Below are 21,683 nucleotides of genomic sequence, written 5' to 3' on the forward strand. Positions count from 1 at the left end.
CGAAAAAAACCCGACCAACACATATTAAAACTTAAAATCGCAAAGTCTTTATTTACAAATAACTAACCGAATATCCGTTTGCGATCCTCTTTAGAAAAGGCGTCAGGGCAGCGATCCATCGTGCGGCGCTCAATTTCTCCTCCCTGCGTATCTCCTATAAGGAAGGCAGGGAGGAGAAATAGAGTGGCGCACGATGGATCACCTGATCACCTTTTCTGAAGAGTTATAAATAAAGACTTTGCGAGTTTATTATGTGTTGGTTGTTTTTTTCGTAGTATACAAACTATTTTTTTTTTACACCCATGAGTATTTAGAGCACTTTCTTCAGTATTAGCCAGGCCACTGCTTCTGAATTCCTCTCACTCCCTCTCTACTGGTACAAATGGATTGCAGAATAGCCTATGTAATTTCAGTATTCAAGGAAAAACAAGATTTTGATCTCAGGCTGGCAGTTACAGGCCTGCAAGTTTATTTGCTGTGAATTAGTTATTTAAAGGGTGATTAGGGGACTGCATACAGTGTCATGTCCTGGAGAATAAGTAGTAATTAGAATGGTTTTCTGAAGGACAGATCAGCTTGGACATATGTAATTGCTTTCTATGATGTAGCATGTTCTATGATGTAGCAGTGGGGTTGCAGCAGATGTGGCCTATTCGTTTTTGCCAAGGCCGCATAAATGTTTCCTTTCTAAAGGAAGGAGCTTTAGAGGCATAAATTAACAGGAAGAGAAGGTCATTTTTCTCATTGATAAAACACTGCACAGTGATTTTTTTAATAGCTACAGTAAATGCATACAATGTCCATTCATTTCTTGGTGGTATTGTAGTACAGGTTCTATGTAATTTTGCTCATGGCAAAACGTGACATGCCTGTCAGAAAAATTCTCACACAAGTGATTTAAAGGAGAGCTAAACCCTACAAATGAATATGACTAAAATGCCATCTTTTATATACTGAACTTATTGCACCAGCCTAAAGTTTCAGCTTGTCAATAGCAGCAATGATCCAGGACTTCAAACATGTCACAGGGGGTCACCATCTTTGATGTGACACTCACATGCTCAGTGGGCTCTGAGCAGCTGTTGAGAAGCTAAGTTTAGGGGTTGATTAAATGTTTATCATGAAACGCGTTAGCTGTGGACACAATAAACTTCACTTTGATATTTATCTGCCTGGTGGAAAATTGCCTTCATTGAGTGCCTGATCAATAAAGTTTTTGTTCGGCTTGTCCGCTCTCCGTGCTGAGGGCTCATGGCGGTGCACCTGGGCCACTTCCCAAGTTTGGTGAGTTACTTATTTCTGCTTGCAGACCCTAAACTACAGTTTCATGAAACTTAGGGGTTGTCACAAATTATCAAGTAGAAAATGAGGTTGGCCTGTAATATAATCTGAAACTACATGGCTGATTATTACATTTTGATGCTAGTTGCACTGGTTTCTGTGCTGCTATGTAGTAATTATCTGTATGAATCACTAATCAGCCTTATATTGTGACATTTATATTCTAAGGTCAGTAAGTGACAGCAGAACAAAGTTTGTGCAGGGAATCCGTAGAAAAGTAAGATTGGGAGCTACTGGGGCATCTTTGGAGACACAGATCTTTACTGCTAAGGGTTGTGGCAGACGGGCAGATTCAGGGAGATTTAGTCGCCTGGCGACTAATTGCCTCTTCAGCGTGGCGACAATCTCCCCAAACTGCCTTCCGTCTGCTTGAATGAAGAATCGTCTGCGCTAATGCACTCGCTACGCTTCGATAATTGCCTCTTCTGCGTGGCGACAATCTCCCCGAACTGCCTTCCGTCTGCTTGAATGAAGAATCGCCTGCGCGAATGCACTAGTGGTGCTTCGATTTCGAATCAAAGCGCCCCAAGTGCATTAGTGCAAACAATTCTTTATTCAAGCAAACGGAAGGAAGTTCGGGGAGATTGTCGCCACGCAGAAGAGGCAATTAGTCGCCAGGCCCATGGCACTTAAAAAAGAACAAAAGGCAAAATTACTGGGAGGAGAGTCATTTGTTAGGCACAGCCAAGTGGCTACAATCGGTTACCTTATACCCATGGCTGTCAGCTCTTTTTCTAGTCTTTGATACTTTTCAGCAGAGTGCCTGCCGTCTTCTTGCAAAATAAAAGTCATTGGGAAGTGCCGTTTGGGTTATCCTAAAATTCTTCCTTATAGGGGCAGTATCTTCAAATTGTTATTGCCCACTTTTTAGAGACTACTTTTTGTTTGTATTTTAATTCCCCTCTGTTGATCAGACATTAATTAATATGTATATGCCAGTTTGATTATTTTGATAGGATACTATTTATTAGTTTCTAAATTATCCTTAAACTTTGAAAGTACAGGTAAATGATCCGTCATCTGAAAACTCATCGTGCAGAAAGGCCATCTCCCATAGACGCCATTTTATCCAAATACAATAAAACCCCCATTTTACATCCCCTGATTTTAAGTTTTCCCTCATTTTACATTGTTGTTTTGTGGTCCCGCCTATATATTATGCATACATTTCCCTGATTTTACATTTTCCTCGATTTTAAATAATTTTTTTCTGGTCGCCTAAAAAATTTAAAATGGGGGTTCTACTGTAATTCTAAATGTTAAGTGTCCTTTTTCCCTGTACAGGTATAGGACCCATTATCCATGATTCTTGGGACATGGGGTTTTCCATAGAATGGATCTTTCCGTAATTTGGATCTTCATACCTTAAATCTACTAGAAAATAATGTAACCATTAAATAAACCCAATAGGCTGGTTTTGCTTCCAATAAGGATTAATTATATCTTAGTTGGGATCAAGTATAAGGTACTGTTTTATTATTACAGAGAAAAAGGAAATCATTTTGAAAAATTTGATTAAAATTGAGTCAATGGGAGATGGCCTTTCTGTAATTCTGAGCTTTCTGGATAATGGGTTTCCAGATAACAGATCCCATACCTGTTCTAACAAACCTTGTACTTTAACCCAGCTAAGATATAATGAATCCTTATTAGAGGCAAAACCAGCCTATTGGGTTTATTTAATGGTTTACATGATTTTCTAATAGACATATGGTATAAAGATCCAAATTACAGAAAGATCTCTTATCTGGAAAACACCAGGTCCTGAGCATTCTGGATAACAGGTCCCATACCTGTAGATAGTTCTTCATTGTGAGTCCTATCGTTCTGCATGTGTGTAGGTTTAATTGATGCCATCCTTTGTAATAGCAAAATAAAGTCAATACAAACTGTGCTTCTGTCCAGACTGCATTTTCATTCAATCTTCAATCTTATTATAGAACATAGAAAAAAATACTTTCTATTTTTGAATTCTAGTTTCCTTGTAGTGAAAGCTTGTCACTATGCTGAATACTTTTCATCTAATTAAGGGATCAAAATAAAGTCTTTAAAAAACACATTCATCCTTTGCCTTCTCTGCCTTTGCAGCCGACTGCTCTTTAGATCTTTCTCATATTTATTTTGCCTCTTGCACTTGCAGTTAGTACCACAGAAAGTCCTTTCCGAAAGCCTCAGATTGATTTTCACTATCAACCACTCTAACCACGACATTAATTTCCTGAATTACTGCGCTTTAATGATACAGAGTTGAGTATTTGCAGCAGCGGGGAGCTCGCCAGCTACAGCTCGGGACATGATCGATAGCTTTCGACGTTCTCTCTGTGAAAGGATGTTTTGATGGGTTTTTGGCACCTAAAAGTTTAGAGCGCAAGTGTAAATGTTGGGGTGGGGAAGGAGAGTTTTTCCTCGCTCTGCTGAACACAACAGTTTTTTTTTCTCTCTCTCTCTCTTCTTCCCTAAATCTGAATTGCTTCTCGGCTTTCAAAATGTTTCCACTGTGTACTAGAAATATTGCTGAATGAATATCCTCTGCCAACCAGCACATGACACCCACACCTCAAGTAACCCCTTAGCCTGGTCACATCAGCTCCTTCAGCACATCGTCCAAGCAAACTCCAGACAACACTTTGTGGCCTTTGGCTCAGTCTCAACTTTGAGGAAAAAAATAGATACATGCTTGTTTGGACATTCCCTTTCCAAAATAATCCAATTTCTCCCTTCTCCACCTCCACAACAGAGTAACTTATTTGGCTGGTGTATGAGCACTGCCCAGTACAGCAGAATTGTCATTATTTTATGAATGATTGAGTTTGTTTTGTTTTCTGAAACAGCTCTAAGGGTAAGGTCACACTGGGAGATTCCGAAGTTGCCTCACGAGTAAACTTCGGGCGACTTTGGAAAACGAAGCACCCAAGTGCCATGCCACAGGCGATTTTTCATTTAAGCAGGGGGAAGCAGTTAGGGGAGATTAGTCGCCCCAAAGAAGAGGTGATTTGTCGCCGGGCCACTAAATCTCCCCTAATCTTCCCGAAATGCCTTGATCAAATGATACTTTATCTGGTGCCCATCTTGCTGTCTTGATTGTTCACTGTTAAAGGGGTGGGTCACTTTTACCTTAAAGGAAAACTATACCTCCGAACAATGTAGGTCAGAATAAAAATATATTGTATAAAACTGCTAACGTGTAAAACCCTGCTTCATCTAAATACACCATTTTCACAACAATATACTAGTAGTATGTGCCGTTTGGTAATCCTAAATAGAAAATTGCCATTTTAAAAAAATAAGGGCCGCCTCCTGGGATTGTAGGATTCACGGTGCACACAAACCAAGCATACATGTTAGGTCATATGAGCCAATTAACAGACAAAGATCTGCCTTTTGCTTCCACATTATTTCTGGTCAGGTGATCTCTGAGACAGCACACAGACCATCACGAAATGGTGGTTCAAGGCAAGAGATGTAAAAGTGCAATATTTACTTAAATATATATATATATATATATATACCAGTTTGGTAAGATTCTTCAAACAATATAAACTGTTTATTTATTTGGGGGGTAAAATGTTCCTTTAACGTTTAGTATGTTCTAGAATGGCCAATTCGAAGCAACTTTTCAATTGGTCTTCATTATTTATTTTTAATCATTTTTGAATTCTTTGCCTTCTGACTCTTTCCAGCTTTCAAATGGGGTCACTGACCCCATCTAAAAAACAAATGCTCTGTAAGGCTACAAATATTTTATTTTCTCTGTCTCTGGGGGACACAGGGACGCTAGGGGTTAAGCTCCATCCTCCAGGAGGCAGGACACTTATGAAAAATTTAAGGGGCGTGACTGGAGAGCCAGCTTGACCCCACACACTTACTGTACTAATCAGTTTTTTAAGTGTCCTTGCTATCAGGACAAGCCAAGTGACAGAGGTCGGCTAACATGGAAGTCTAACAAAACCCACAACAAGCCGACACACGAGAAATCGTCAACGGCATGACGGCCCACCCCCTGGAATCACAGGAAGAAATAGGGGGCAAATTACTGCGATTCCGGGAGGCATGGATCCGTCACTCTTCAGATGCCTGGGTCAAAGAGATAGTATCAGAGGGATACCATATCGACTTCCTCAGTCTTCCCCCCCCAACAAGTTTTTCATGTCCAGAGTTCCCTCCAACAGCATCAAGGCTCAAGCCTTCCTAAAATGCATCGCCAGTTTGGAACTATCAGGAGTCATAGTGCCTGTACCCTCTCAAGAAAAATTCTCTGGGTTACTCCAATCTATTCATCGTCCCAAAGAAGGACGGATCATTCAGACCTGTGTTGGATCTAAAATTGCTGAACACATTTGTCCGCTCGACCCGATTCAAAATGGAAACCCTGCGATCTGTGATCAGGGGAATGGAGAAGGATCAACTGATGATGTCATTAGACATAAGACGCTTATCTCCATGTGCCAATCTGGCCTCACCATCACCGCTTCCTACGGTTCGCATTTGCCAACAAGCACTACCGGTTTGTAGCTCTACCCTTCGGCTTATCAACAGCCCCACGAGTATTCACCAAACTGATGGCGATCTCGGCGGCGGCTCTATGGTTAAGGGGAATCTCAATCACTCCCTATGTGAACGATTTGCTCATAAAAGCCAGATCAGTGGAAAGGGCAAAAGAAGACCTTCATCTAGCGATCTCATTGCTCCAGAGTTTTGGCTGGACAGTGAATTGGTCAAAATCCAACCTACAGCCCAGTCACCAAACGACCTTTTTGGGGATGGAATTCAACACAATCACACAAGTAGTCTGTCTTCCTCTTGACAAACAGAAAAGACTCAGAGACCAGATAAAACGCCTACTTCACGCACAAAAGATAACGATTCAGGCCGCGATGAGAGTATTGGGGGTCATGGTCTCAGTCATCGAGGAGGTACCGTTTGCACAGATACACCTTCGACCACTTCAGACGAACATACTAGCCATCTGGAAAGGGGGACCACTCACCCGAACGTTCTCCCTATCCCAACCGACCAGGAACTCTCTCCTCTGGTGGCTAACACCCCACAACCTCAACACCGGTCAGTCATGGGCGACACCAGACTGGAACGTCATAGCCACAGACGCCAGTCTGCAAGGTTGGGGAGCCACATGGACCAATCTTTCAGCACAAGGGTTTTGGTCAGCAGACGAAACAAAACTCCCAATAAACATACTGGAATTAAGAGCTGTGAGACTGGCACTCAACGTGTGGACACAACCGCTACGAACAAAACCAGTACGAGTACAAAGCGACAATGCCACAAAAATGGCATACATAAATCGACAAGGTGGAACCCGCAGCAAGGCAGCACTAGCAGAGGCTCAACGGATATTACATTGGGCAGAAACCAACAGAGTGACGCTGTCTGCAATCCACATACCCGGGATAGTCAACACCAAAGCGGAATACCTCAGCCGCAATCAGTTGGAGCCCGGAGAATGGGAATTACATCCGGAGGTTTTTGCCGAGTTAGTGCATCGCTGGGTCAACCACAGATAGACCTCATGGCCTCAAAACGCAATCACAAAGTACCAGCATATTTTGCTCGATGTCGAGATCCGGCAGCGCAGGGAACAGACGCAATGACTCAAGACTGGCGGTTTGATCTAGCCTACGTATTTCCACCTCTACCCATGTTACCCAGGGTGTTAAAGAAGATCAGACAGTCGCAAGTCACAGTAATCGTAGTGGCACCATTGGCCACGACGGACATGGTTCTCAGATCTACAGGACATGTCGGTAGATCAACCAATACACTTGACCCAACGGTCGGATCTCCTCCTTCAAGGGCCAATAGCCCACCACAACCCAGGGCTTTTTCTTTTGACGGGGTGGCTATTGAGTCCGACATCTGGAGAAGACAGGGGCTAGAACACAGAGGATGTAATTTCTACAATGTTGAAAGCCCGAAAAGCAACATCGTCCAAATCTTATCATAGAATTTGGCACTCCTACCATACCTGGTGCTGTGAAGGGGGTCTGCCTTTTCGAGAACTTGACATTCCTAGGATTTTATCCTTTCTTCAGAGGGGAATCCGATTAAATCTCAAGCTAAGTTCGATTAAGGTCCAGATCTCAGCCTTATCGGTTCTTTTTCAGTAGGGATGCACCGAATCCACTTTTTTGGATTCGGCCGAACCCCCGAATCCTTGGTGAAAGATTCGGCCGAATACCGAACCGAATCCGAACCCTAATTTGCATATGCAAATTAGGGACGGAAGGGGAAAACATTTTTTACTTCCTTGTTTTCTGACAAAAAGTCACGCAATTTCCCTCCCGCCCCTAATTTGCATATGCAAATTAGGATTCGGATTCGGTTCGGCCGGGTAGAAGGATTCGGCCGAATCCGAATCCTGCTGAAAAAGGCCGAATCCTGGCCGAATCCCGAACCGAATCCTGGATTCGGTGCATCCCTATTTTTCAGACAAGACTAGCACTCCACGATTCAATAAAGACCTTCGTACAGGGAGTACAACACATAAGGCCCCCGTTCCGTTCCCCAGTGCCAGGGTGGGACCTAAACCTAGTACTTGAGGCACTGCTTGATCCGCCCTTTGAACCCATGGGATCCATTTCAGAATCACAACTGACCAAGAAGGTTCTATTCCTCGTGGCAATATCATCAGCAAGACGAGTGTCCAAACTGAGTCATGTGATGAACCCTTCCTGATTTTCCACAAAGACAAAGCTGTTCTACGGACACTACCTTCCTTCCTACCAAAGGTAGTATTTCACGTCAATCAGGAAATTGTAGTACCGACGCTGTGCCCTGATCCCAAGAATGAAAAGGAACGCCGACTACACAAGTTGGACGTAGTCAGAGCACTCCGTTGGTACATTGAACGTTCAAAGCACTTTCGATGTTCTAGATCACTTTCTACTGCCAGTGGGGCCTAAACGAGGCCAAGCAGCTTCCAAGGCAACCTTAGCACGATGGATTAAAGAAACAATACGGCAGGCCTATCTCTCAAAAGGGAAGGCCCCACCACTGTCTGTTCGAGCCCACTCAACGAGGGCAGTCGGAGCATCATGGGCATTGCGCAATTCTGCCTCAGTGGAGTAGATCTGCAGAGCGGCCACCTGGTCCTCCGTACATACATTTTCAAAATTCTACAATATTGACACCTACTCCTCAGCTGAGGCGGCGTTTGGCCGTAAAGTACTGCACTCAGTGGTACAATAATAGGGTCAATTCTTCCATTACAAATTAAATTCCCACCCGTTGTTTTGGGGCTGCTTTGTTAAGTCCCCTAGCGTCCCTGTGTCCCCCAGAGACGACTGAGAAAACAGGATTTATAATACTCACCGTTAAATCTGTTTCTCTGTAGTCGATAGGGGGACACAGGGCTTCCCGCCCTATTGTGAAGTTGTTGACCACGTTGGTCTAATGGGAATATTCCTTTGCTTTACCTTTATGCTATTGTTCTTAGTTTTATGGAGTTAAATATAGCAGTATCTTTGGTACAAACTGATTAGTACAGTAAGTGTGTGGGGTCAAGCTGGCTCTCCAGTCACACCCCTTAAATTTTTCATAAGTGTCCTGCCTCCTGGAGGATGGAGCTTAACCCCTAGCGTCCCTGTGTCCCCCTATCGACTACAGAGAAACAGATTTAACGGTGAGTATTAAAAATCCTGTTATTGCTACTTTTTATTACTCTTCTTTCTATTCACACCCCTCCTGTTCATATTCCAGTCTTTTATTCAAATCAATGCATGGTTGCTAGGATAATTTGAACCCTAGCAACCTTTTGGCTGCATTCGGCTACTGGAGACCTGCTGAATAAAAAGCTAAATAACTCAAAAACCACAAATAATTAAAAAATGAAAACTAATTGCAAATTGTCTCAGAATATCACTCTCTTTCCTTCTAAATACATTAAAGTTAACATATTTTAAGGAGGAACGCAATTTTAGGGCGTTGGCTAGAACCAAGGGGTACAAAATGAGGTTGAAGGGATGGAAAAAGAATGGTAATGCAACAGTAGAAGGGATACACCAAATCCAATATTAGGATTCGGGCTAATCCCAAATCCTTTTTGAAAGATTCGGGCAAATACCAAACAGAGTCCAACCCCTAATTTGCATATGTAAATTATGGAAACAAGGGGGGAAAGAAAAAAAAAAGGGTTACAAAAAATCTTTTTGATTTTCCTCTTTGTGTAATGAAACGTTGCGTGATTTTTTTGAATTCGGATTCAGTTCGGCCAGGGACTTGGATTCAGCCGAATCCGAATTCTGCTAAAAAAAGGCCGAATTTTGAACCGAATCCTGGATTCGGTGCATCCCTAAACAGTAGTCTGCTTAAAGGGTTATCATATACAGTATGCAGTAGTCTTCCAGTAGATGTGGTGATGATTACATCCATCAATGTTTTTAAACACTCGTAGAATAAATATAAATTAGTTTTAAATAGGGATTAGTGATGGACGAATAAATTCGACAGGCACAAATTCACCGGCAAATAAATTTGCAAAACTGCTGTGAAAATTCGCAGGTGTCAGAAGAATCGCTGGCGTCAAAACCGTCACGCCTCAACATTAATGAGATGCCCATTGACTTTAACGCCGGCGACCAAATTGATGTGGGCGAATTTTTCGCCATTTTGCGGGAAATTTGCTAATTTTTCGCCGAAGCAAAACTGGACAAATTCGCACATCACTAATAGGGATACCTGTATGTAAGTGTGTGTATGAATATAAATATTTATTATAACATGAGCCAAATTAATAGAGATGTTTGGAATGTGCAGTGAAGCTGTAGCCTATATTACAGTGTATATACATGTGTTATTCATACATATTGGGCTTCTGTTATCCTTTTACAGTGCCTTTATAGATGTGGCCAATAATGTCCATTTTACTGGTCTTTAAAATGTGTATAAGAAACATTCCTGTAATTACCTGTTCGCTGTATGGAATTTTTTAAGATATGGTAGAATATATATTCAACCATCTTGGGTTTCCATGAACCAGTGATACGACACTGTTTGCTAGATATATGACAATGGGGGTAATTTATTAACACTGGCCAAATCTGCCCATGGCCAGTCACCTATTGCAACCAAATTGTTGCATTCATTGTTCTTTCATTGATTGGTTTCTATGGGTAACAGATTTGTCCAGTGTTGATAAATGAGCCCCAATGTGTCTAGCCAGCAGCCTGAAACTAACTTAATTGGGAGTATTTAGTCACTTATGGATAGCTTGATATTAATATGGATAGATGAGTTAGGTGTCTATGTTCTCACCTTGATATATACAATGTAATGTAACTGCTTTATAGAAAGTCCTACTTCTTCATTGTGCTTACATTTGTTCATGTTTCCTACAGCTGCCAGAAATCCTGTGGATCAGATGACTCCAGAACTGTGGATAGCACAGGAACTCCGACGGATTGGGGATGAATTTAATGCTTCGTTTACTCCGAGACGGGTAAGAGGACACTGATGTTGTGTGGATGGGATGGAACATATATATATCCTGACATTACTTGACTCTGCGTTAGGACCAACTAGCGTACAGACTCTTAAGCAAAGTAACATTTGATTTTATTGTAATCTATCAATATAATTGCAAATGCGTATAATGTCCTTTTATTCCACAAATGAGTTACATTTACTTGGTAGCAAAATATATTACGTGCTGAGCCAAAAGAGTTAATGCTGTTAGTACAGTGCTGATCCACATAGTGGTCTAATTACAATTTCAAGCCAGGAAGACTCCCCATCCCCCTTTCACCTATTTAGGGGTTTTCCCTTTCTCTGAATCAACTGAAAATTTGATAGGATATACTTGGGCACCTGTTGCCAAAAAATATTCTCCACAACCAAAGGTGCAGGCTAATAGAGCCTGTACTCTGCTTGGTGGTAACTTTTTTTTTTTTTTTTTTTTTTTTTTTTTTTTTTTAGAAAAGAAGAGCGCTTACTCTGTTAGCCTGCACCTTTGGTTGGAGAGAATATTTTTTTACAGCAGGTGCCCTTTAAAATTGATGGGCTTCAATTACTATGTAACAGAATTAAGTAGACAGCTGGAGAGATACGCAGTTAATTGATTGCGTGAAAGAGAATGCTGGTAGTTTTTATGGTTCCAATTGTTCCAAGAACTGATCACTTATGTTGCACTCAAACTTCAGTGGGATTCATTACAAAAAGATTTTTATTATCAAAACAATATCCATTGAAGGACATATAACCCCTCCCACAAAAATGTAATCAGTGAACGGCCTCTTTGAAATCTTTAGATACCTGCTACTCTGGTTATTAAAATATTAACAGTAAGACTCCAGCATCACCTTATTACTTATAATTCCTTCTCCTCCTCTAACGCACACTGCCCCCTCCCTCGTGAATTTACTTTGGCTCTTGGCTCATGAGCATGCTCAGTTCTTCTCCGCTCAGATTACTAAACGCACCCTCCAGTCTAACAGCCAATGTAGATATAGCATTGCTGGTTCCAATAGAAACTCTGCTCTAGCTGTCTAATCCTATATTTTACTCCTAACCACCTCTCCTGAGCCGTGCTCGACCCCAGCAGAACTTTTTATCAAAGTATTTTGTGCCTGTGTAACACTGCATTCTGCATTGCATGAACTTTACAGCATACATGTCTCAATGTTACTGATGATGTGCCAGAGGGAAAATGGCTACTGGGTGAAAGCTGCTATTTGTTTTAGGAATATGTGATGGTGCTTGCAAATGGAGGGGTATATGCAGTACAACTGATGTGGCTTGGGTGGGGAAGATATGCCCAAAGTATATACATGGTAGGAAAATGTAGGCCGATATGTGTCAGTCCTGGGATTCAGTACTACTGCAATGTGCTGTGCATGGTTTCTGGGAAATTTCTGAGAGATCTAAGCCACAACAAGGTGGAGCTGAGTTGCCCACTTCCTCTTAAACAGGTCCTCTTTAGAACCCGTGGGTTTATGTCCTCCCATGCACTCGTGTAAAAAGGCCTTACGTCTGCAAGAACTTGTCGCAGTCCTTTTAGTCCGTTTTCTGATTAAACATTGGCATAATATACATTGGAGCCTGATATGAGGTCAGCCAACACATTTATATGTGTGGGGGTCGGGCTTTCTATTTAGCCATAGCCAATTGGTGGATATAAACCCAGACTGGCAGCTTAGACCAAATGCTCATCACAAAACAACGTCCTGATCCTGACAACACTGAAGAACACAGGGGAGAGTTCTGCAGAGCAGTGCTAAGTTTGTAGCCAGCTAAAAATTGCCCAGACTAGGCATGTCCCGAATCCACAGTTGTTGCTGTAAGTGGGTGGTTTAATTAAAACTTATAACATAACTTTTAAACAATAAGGACTTTTATGCCACAGTTTTCTGCTGCTAAAAGCTTTTAGTGGCTGTACCATGTATCAGGGTAAGCTTGAGAAGTGGGGCAATCCAAAAACATGTCTTGTGCTGAAGTCAATAAAAAAGTTTTAGCAACAGTATACTGCTGGAGTAAGCAGTCTTACGCTTTAGTAGTCTCTGATGATACACTCTGGTGGTTGTATGTGATTTAAGTCAACTCACTATTTAACCCTTTCCAATCCAGAGGTTGGCTCATCCAGCTGCTGTTGATGTATATGTGTAGCATAGTGAGTCCTATAAACAGAATCTATGGTGCTGTGGTAGATTCTAGTTCTGTAGCACTAAAAGGCACATTAGAGCAGTATTTAGTGTTTAGAAGCAATGCACTCTCTATAGCAGTGATCCCGAACCGGTAGTTTGTGAGCAACAAGTTGCTCCCCAACGCCTTGGATGTTGCTCTCTGTAGCCTCAAAGCAGGTGCTTATTTTTGAATTATTTTTCTTGGAGGCAAGTTTTGGTGCATAAAAAACAGATGTACTGCCAAACAGAGCCTCCTGTAGGCTGCCAGTCCACATTGGGTCTACTAATAGCCAATCGCAACCCTTATTTGGCACCACCCAGGAACATTTTTCATGCTTGTGTTGCTCCCCAAATCTTCTTACATCTGAATGTTGCTCACGGGTGAAAAAGGTTGGGGACCTCTGCTCTATTGTGTAGCTTGCACTAAAGGGTTCCTTGGTTTTACTTTTGGTGCATCCAGGCATAGATAATGAATTCAGACACTGCCAGAGTTGGACTTGGAGATAGATTCCTTGTGTGTTAAATAATATTACTTTGATTGAAGGATTTTTTTTTTTTTATTATTCAGCTCTACTAATGTTTTAAACTTGTAAAATAGTGTTTGCCAGCAAACTCGCATGCATTAAATGGATACCATTGTGGCTTCTCTAACCTGCTGTCATTTGTCAATACTGTGGTTGGAACTTCAGCTGAGGTCAATGTTGTACTGCCAAATATTTCTTTGCCTGTACTTGTTCTTAAAGGGCTGTAGCACCCCCCAATAATGTATATGGCCTTTTCATAACTAATGGCCCATATTTACACTGTGGAGCAATCCCATGACTGCATAATTCTGCCCAAAATAAATATATCTGGGCAAATGTTGTTGGGCTCTGACAGGTGATTTCCGTGTTTAAGTAGATTTAGGGTATTCAGTGTATGGCAGTAGATTTAGCTCTCCTACCCCCATATGCAGTAAAAGGCACTAAGTTTGCCCAGAAGCAGTTACCTATAGCAACCAATGACATACTTGCTTTTAAACAGGTGACCAGTATATGGTACGTGCTGATTGGTTACTGCCCTTGGGCAAACTTAGTGCCTTTTATTGTATAACCCCCTTACAGTCTTACTTGTGTCTGCACAATTCTGCCCCACACTATAACTTATATAATTTGAGGGTCCCTGGAAGTCAAGCTTCATGTTTAAGCAGACTTTGCTGACCTCTGTACTTGCATTGGGGTGGAGAAAATTGGGTTTTCCCAGCCTTAAAAAGTTGCTTGCCACTTCCATAAATAATTGTTATTATGTTCAGTCTTAGAAAAAGTATGCCTAGAACGATATTACTGTTATTTTAATTCTCGAAACGAGCACAAGATCTTGCGGTGCCAGGAAACGTGTACAAACATTGGACTGAGTGTCTGGATATGTGTTTTAATGTGGACTGTATTGCGGTTTGTGCTTTCCTGCAGTCCCTGGCACAGACACAGTAATAGGTGTCCCTCCCAGTACAGCTGTTGCCATTGGAAGCTGTTTCCTGCTAAAGCTGACACTCCCATTTTGGGCAGGAAGATAAATATCCTATTTTTGACTGATGCTAAAATGTGAGCCAAATGAGCAAAGGTGCTGAACGTTTGGAATTAAATGCATATTAAAAAGGCATAAAATAAATAATGCTAATACTTTTCCATATTTGCTGCTATATTGAGCTTTAGGCTAATATCACCCCATGTGTTTTCTGTGCTGTGGGGGACCCCATTTGCATGTAGTAGTAGTAGACCCTATTTGGCTGTAGTAACAGACAGAAATTACATTGGCCTATCACTTTCTACATGGGGTGGATTTCGGGCAGAAATCCTCAGTTTGGGCCCTTATTCAATATTTGCATCACTGTGTTTAAAAAGGTGGACAGGTCTTTGCTTGATTTGGACCAACTTTTTTAACCCGTGAGCCGAAATGCAAATGTAAAAAGAGTTTGGAAGCAACGCAAGCAGGAAAAAAAGTACCTGGACCTATGATTGGGTAATTGATAGCTCTGGTGTTAGGCTAGATCAGGGAAAAAATTGCCTGGGCATGGGCTGTGATTGGATAATTGACAGCCCCTATGTGATCTGGCAGCCTACAGGAGATTATTTTGAAGTACACCTGGGTAATATGCAACTAAACTTGCCTTCAAGCCTGGAATTCAAACAAGCACCAGCTTTGAGGCCAATAAGAGCAACATATAAGGGGCTGGTGAGCTACATGTTGCTCGCGAGCCACTGTTTAGGGATCACTGAGCTAGATCATGCTCATCTGGTGAATTAAAGGCTAAATGTTCAGATTATATAAAGAGCCTATGCAGACCAGCATTAAAGGATTGCAGTACGATGTGATTCCTCATCAGATAAGATTTTCAAACTTGTCAAATATCTGCCTCATCTGATGGTGGAAATTTATGAGAAACCCAGCTGCCTCAAGGAAACCAGTATATATTCATGGCTTACCTTGCTACATTTGCAAGCCGCAAACTTTTACACTATAGATGGTCATGTTGTACAAATTATTATTCTGTTGTTTGAGGTTTGCATGGTGCAAACAAACCTGAATTAAATTAATGAACAACAAAGTGCTCAAAAGCACTCCATGTATCTAAAACTTATAAAACCCAAATGTCCATGGGATTAGGTGATTGAAACATTGAAGCATATATAGCAAGCCAATAATAGGATTCCTAGAGTAGAGGGGATACCTTTATATTTGTACTGTTGATACACAGTATACATACACACACATACACAAAAGATATTTGTAAAGAATTCCAAAGTTAAGAATAACCAAAGTTTCCACAATTAATTCTGGGTTCCTGTATACCAGCCTGGCCTCCGCTACAATCTACCTACACACCGGGCTCCATGATTTCACAGAAGGAATAACATGACATAACAAATGAGTGCACTAAAAATCTTCTTGTATTGTTCAATCTTAAAGGAAAACTATACCCCCCAAACAATGTAGGTCTCTATTAAAAGATACTGAGTAAAACAGCTCATATGTAAAACCCTGCTTCATGTAAATAAACCATTATCATAATAATATCCTTTTTTGTAGTATATGCCATTGGGTAATCATAAATAGAAAATTGCCATTTTAAAAAATAAGGGCCGCCCCCTGAGATCGTAAGATTCACTGTGCACACATACAAACCACATGTAAGGTCACATGAGCCAATTAACAGACAGAGTTCTGTCTTTTGCTTCCTCACTTCTTCCTGTTACAGTTAGTGTTGTAGTATTTCTGGTCAGGTGATCTCTGAGGCAGCACAGATAGAGTCACGAAATGGTGGTTCGAGGCAAGAGATGTAAAAGGGCAATATTTATGTAAATATATATTCCAGTTTGGTAAGATTCTTTAATATGTCATTCAATTTGATATAAACTATCTGTTGCTTAAGTATTCATTTTGGGGGTATAGTTTTCCTTTAAGGCCAATGGCATACAATGCAATTTTGAATAGTTTGTCACCCGCTGTGTAGATGGGACTAAATGTTCAAAACAAAATGTTTAGGTTCAAGGCACATGGAATGATTTTAAAAGGAACAGTTCAGTATAAAAATAAAAACTGGGTAAATAGGCTGTGCAAAAAAAAATGTTTCTAATATTGTTAGACAAAAATGTAATGTATAAAGGCTGGAGTGACTGGATGTGTAACATAATAGCCAGAACACTACTTCTTGCTTTTCAGCTCTCTAACTCTGAATTAGTCAGCGACTTGAAGGGGGGCCCACATGAGACATAACTGTTCAGTGAGTTTGCAATTGATCCTCCACATTCAGCTTAGAGCAACTGTTATGACCCCTCAAGTCTCTGGTTACTGACTGGTAACCAATCAGTGGAAACCAAGAGAGCTGCAAAGCAGGAAGTAGTGTTCTGGCTATTATGTTACACATCCAGTCACTCCAGCCTTTATATATTACATTTTTGGCTAAGTAACAATATTAGAAACATTTTGTATTCTATTATTTATTTACCCGGTTTTTATTTTTAGACTGAACCATTCCTTTAAGGCCAATGGCATACAATGCAATTTTGAATGGTTGTTACCCCGCTGTGTAGGCGGGACTAAATGTTTAGGTCCATGGCACATGGAATGATTTTACACATTTTGATGTTCTAGAGGTGGGAAGAGAGTGCTCAAAAGCACTCCATGTCCCTAAAACTCAAACCCAAATGTTCATGGGATGGGGAGACATTCACACATATATAGCAAGCCAATAATATAGTTAAATGTGCGGATATAGAAATGCTATTATTTAGACACAATTGTGCAAAGCTAAGCAAACCGGCCCTGGTGCCTTGCTCACTCAGAAATGATTTTCACAGGATTTGTACATATTATTGGTGTTCCCACCAAGCTTATTGTTTACGGTTTGTCTGCTTTTCAGTGCCATCGGTTTCCATATCTTAATAAAACAAGACAGACTACATATCGAATATCAATACCATAACCAGTACATTTTGACCATTCCTAAAATGAACAGTTTGATAATCAACACAGCCTTATAATAAAACTGGCAGATCCTACCAGACATTGTGTTGCTGTTTCACACACTCTTCACACGGCCAATCAATGGTCCTTCTGATACTTGTTTTAACACTTTTGGGAAATACAGTGTTTGGAGTGCACATCTGCCTTTAATTCCTCACAGGATTAGAGTTCAGTGACTGCAGTTTAACCATGAATTCTTTCATCCACAGCATCATTTGACCAGCGGCACCCAAGTGTGCAATATAATCAGCAGCTATGGAAAGAGCGAGCCCTACTGGGCTCAAGTGTAGGTTGATGTTCACTCTTTTTCTTCCAAGCTTTTGGCACGGCTGAATAATCTCAATAAAAACGCAACATGGACTCTGGTTAACTGTAGTCAAAGACTCCTGCCGTCTGTAATATCCATGTATCCTCACTGTACCAATGACTGTGCTGATCCTTCATCCTAAAGGGAGAAACGACACTGTCACAGAACTATAGAACTGATATTATGGGATTTATTGTCTATAAAGCTTAACATGAGGGGTATGTAAAGCTTGGGTAACATTTACAGGATCCTTGGCCATGATATAAACCAGATGCTCTCGAGCAACATGCTGCTCACCAACCCCATTGAGGTTGCATCCAGTGGTCTCAAAGCAGGTGCGTTTTTGGATTTTTAACTTGGAGGCAAGTTTTTGAGGTGTAAATACCATGTGAACTGCCAAACAGACCCACCTGTAGCCTGGCATTCCATATAGGGGCTGGCAAATAAACAGTTACAGCTTTTTTTCATGCTTGTGTTGCTCCCCAACTTTTTTTTTATTACATTTAAGTGGGGTCATGCTGCATGTAAAGAAGGTTGGGGACCCCTGGTATAAACAGTAACATGAACATAGAGTATGTGGGAGAATAAAGAGTGGCTTCTGGCATGCTGGTCTGTACCAGCAGCTCATTTATCATTTTATGTGCAAGTTGGTACTGGAGTTGCTCTAGACAGGAGTCCCCAACCTTTATTACCTGTGAGCAACATTCAGTTGTAAAAAGAATATGAAAAGCATGAAAAAAAATAAGGGCTTTCAATGGCTATTTAGTAGCCCCTACGAGGACTGGCAGCCTACAGGAGGCTCTGTTTGGCAGTACACATGTTTTTTATGCATCCAAAACTTGCCTCCAAGCCTGGAATTCAAAAATAATCACTTACTTTGAGGCCACGGAAAGCAACATCCAAGGGGTTAGGGGAGCAACTTGTTGCTCACGAGCTAGCAGTTGGGGAATTCTGCTATATAGAGTGCATTGCTTCTAGTAGCTTACACACTAAATACTGCTCTACTGTTGCTCACGAGCCACTGGTTGGGTACCACTGCTGTAGACCTAGGTCACTCAACATAAGTGCACTGATCATTGCTGGATCATCCCCAAACACTAAGGGTCAGGGCGCACAGGCAGATTCGAGGAGATTATTCGCCCAGCGACAAATCCACTCTTCTTTGGGGCGACTAATCTGGGATGGCACGCTATTTGTTTTCTGAAGTCTCCCAAAGTTTCCGGGCAACTTAACTCCCCAAGTTTGCCTGTGTGCCCTTACCCTAAAGGTACTGATTTTATTTTCCTTATCTACCGCTTGATTACAATAAAGGTACAACACGTTTAAGATTATCCTGCCTAAATAGAAAATTCAATGTTTACTAAAGGAGAAAAGTGTCCCCAGTCTCCATTACTGTGCATACAGATGTACAGTAAATGCATGTTTTGCCATGGGCTGAAATGCACAGTACCAAGTGGCAAAATCAGCATGGCCCTTAAAGGAGAACTGAACCCTAAAAATAAATGGCTAAGAATACCTTATTTTATATACTGCAGTTCTTGCACCTGCCTAAAGTTTCAACTTCTCAATAGCAGCAATGATCCAGAACTTCAAACTTGTCACAGGGGGTCACCATCTTGGAAAGTGTCTGTGACACTCACATGCTCAGTGGGCTCTGAGCAGCTGTTCAGAAGCTAAGCTTAGGGGTCATCGCAAATCATCATGCAGAAAATTAGGTTTTGTCTAATAGCTGATGCTACAGGGCTGATTATTAAATTCTGATGCTATCTGTATTAATTACTATCAACCTTATATTGTGACATTTATATTGTATTTATATTGTGAGTCGGTCCCTAAGTGATAGGGAGCTACTGGGGCATCTTTGGGGGCAAAGGTCATCTCTGCTAAAGGCTTTGGTTGCCTTGGGCTGGTACAGAAGCCCAAAACATAACGTACAACATTTCTAGCCTACTTCTGTAGTTAAGCTTTAGTTCTCCTTTAACTGAACACACTTCTGTTTTACATTGCCCTTAAAGCCGAACCTCTGATGTATGACAACATACAGTACAGTACAGTGGTGATGTTAATTGTGCCTCTCTCTTTCCAGGGCATTTTCAACCATCCTCCACGACCCTTGGAAAATGACCAAGTAATAATTCTGCGTGTCTTACGTTTCATTATACGCCTGATCCTGAGATTATGACTGACCTGGACAAGTGTTGGCCGATGAAGGATAATCTTTCAGGGGGGGGTCTCCGTTTCTTGTTTTCTCCGAGACTTCCATCTGTAGTATTTCTATATTACATCAGCACATATTCTACTATGCAATTGACTTATCCATCGAGCTGTCCTCCTCTGGATTTATGGGAAATCTTACTTTCCGAACAATATTGGAAAACGCCTGGAAGGAATGAAAAATAAGAAACATTGTTGCCATGACAAACTTTTTAAATCTGGGTTTTTATAGACTGTTTCACAAAGGAGATGAATTTATATATATAGGTTGTTGGAGATGGATGTGTAACTCAGTAGAAGACTAAAAAAATATATATATATTATACACACACACACATATATATATATATATATATATATATATATATATATATATATATATATATATATATATATATATATATATATATATATATATATATATATATATATATATATATATATGTGTGTGTGTATAATATATATATATTTTTTTAGTCTTCTACTGAGTTACACATCCATCTCCAACAACCTGTGGACTTTCTGCCGTGGTGTGATCCACGCAGCTGCCTTACTATGCATCTAAAAACAGGGGAGAAGGTCACGCCGTTTTCAAAGGGAGAACGATTTAACTCATCATTGCTGGAACACACTTTCGGTTCAGCTTTCCTATGGTTCATTCACACAATGGTTTTATAAATTCACACTCCCAATTCTTTTTAGTCCATCTGTTCTCTGTGAGGATCTTTATAACTGAATATATTTAGAACCTGGAAAATGCTTGCAACTTGAATGATCTGTTACTGGAGCCATCAGCACTTGTCCGTCTTCCATGCAACTCTGTAAAGCAGAAGCCTTCCTCGCTCACTCCCAGATGGTTTATTGTTATTAGGTGTAATGAAGAACCATAAAACATCTTCTGCCTGTGTTTACAACTTCTCCTTTGCTAATAAGCAATGTGATGTAAGAGCTTCTTATACTTTGTTGCATTTGATAGCTTTACGCATCCCTTACCTTCAGGTACGTCTTCCAAATCATCCACGTTGTAGGTCAGTTATGGGACCAACTGAGTGTATGTGTGTGTGTATATATATATATATATATATATATATATATATATATATATATATGTATATATATGTATATATGTATGTTATGGTCTTTTTAACATTTAGAAAAAAAAATCTATATATAATTGTTTTGCCTGGCTAAAATTTTCTAAATGTTAAGACCATAAGACAAGCCAAGCTTAATACTTCTTCATATTCATGGACTGCATAATTTAGATTTCAGCAGTGGCAGGGTTTACAAAAATACATGTCCTATTTTTTATTTTATGGATGTACATAAACAGAAAAGTGATGCGAGACACATTCCTTCATCTGCCCTTATACACCCCATATCCAAAGCTACAGACTGAAACAAAGTGGCTCCTATTGTAGGTGCTTATCTGATATATATTCCCCATGCACTTTCTGATGCATCAGGGCACTTTTTCCCTCCAGAAACCCTTAACTTTGTATTTGCCGTGACTCCATTAATCAGTATTTTAACTTTCTGCAGGGTAATTAAATGCAGAAAATTTATTTGCTAAGGACAGATTTGCATAGATTATGTTTGATCTTCCTTATATGTCCCAGACTATACCATGTGTATAGAACATTTCTAGACCAATACCATCTTATGATTCATTTTCAAATGCGGTT

At 40.7% G+C, this 21,683-nt stretch overlaps 1 protein-coding gene and 1 long non-coding RNA gene across 16 annotated transcripts in view; one reads left to right on the top strand and one right to left on the bottom strand.

The window, feature by feature from the left end:
* Positions 1–21,683, bottom strand: part of LOC108716608 — a 442,310-nt gene that overhangs the window by 40,944 nt on the left and 379,683 nt on the right. For all 7 annotated transcript variants that reach the window (XR_005961207.1, XR_005961210.1, XR_005961206.1 and 4 more), the window contains 2 exons: positions 19,972–20,164; positions 17,514–17,922 (listed from right to left, as the gene is read on the bottom strand). This is a non-coding gene — a long non-coding RNA (uncharacterized LOC108716608). The remainder of the gene's footprint in view (positions 1–17,513; positions 17,923–19,971; positions 20,165–21,683) is intronic.
* Positions 1–21,683, top strand: part of bcl2l11.L (BCL2 like 11 L homeolog) — an 88,118-nt gene that overhangs the window by 25,745 nt on the left and 40,690 nt on the right. For 4 of the 9 annotated variants that reach the window (XM_041562322.1, XM_041562320.1, XM_041562325.1 and 1 more), the window contains 3 exons: positions 10,695–10,795; positions 17,687–17,763; positions 19,871–20,001. In XM_041562322.1, coding sequence (XP_041418256.1) covers positions 10,695–10,795; positions 17,687–17,763; positions 19,871–19,916 — 224 coding nt within the window. In that variant the 3' untranslated portion in view covers positions 19,917–20,001. 9 annotated transcript variants of the gene reach the window in all.

Source organism: Xenopus laevis, chromosome 5L (assembly GCF_017654675.1).
Source record: "Xenopus laevis strain J_2021 chromosome 5L, Xenopus_laevis_v10.1, whole genome shotgun sequence".
Taxonomy (NCBI): Eukaryota; Metazoa; Chordata; class Amphibia; order Anura; family Pipidae; genus Xenopus; species Xenopus laevis.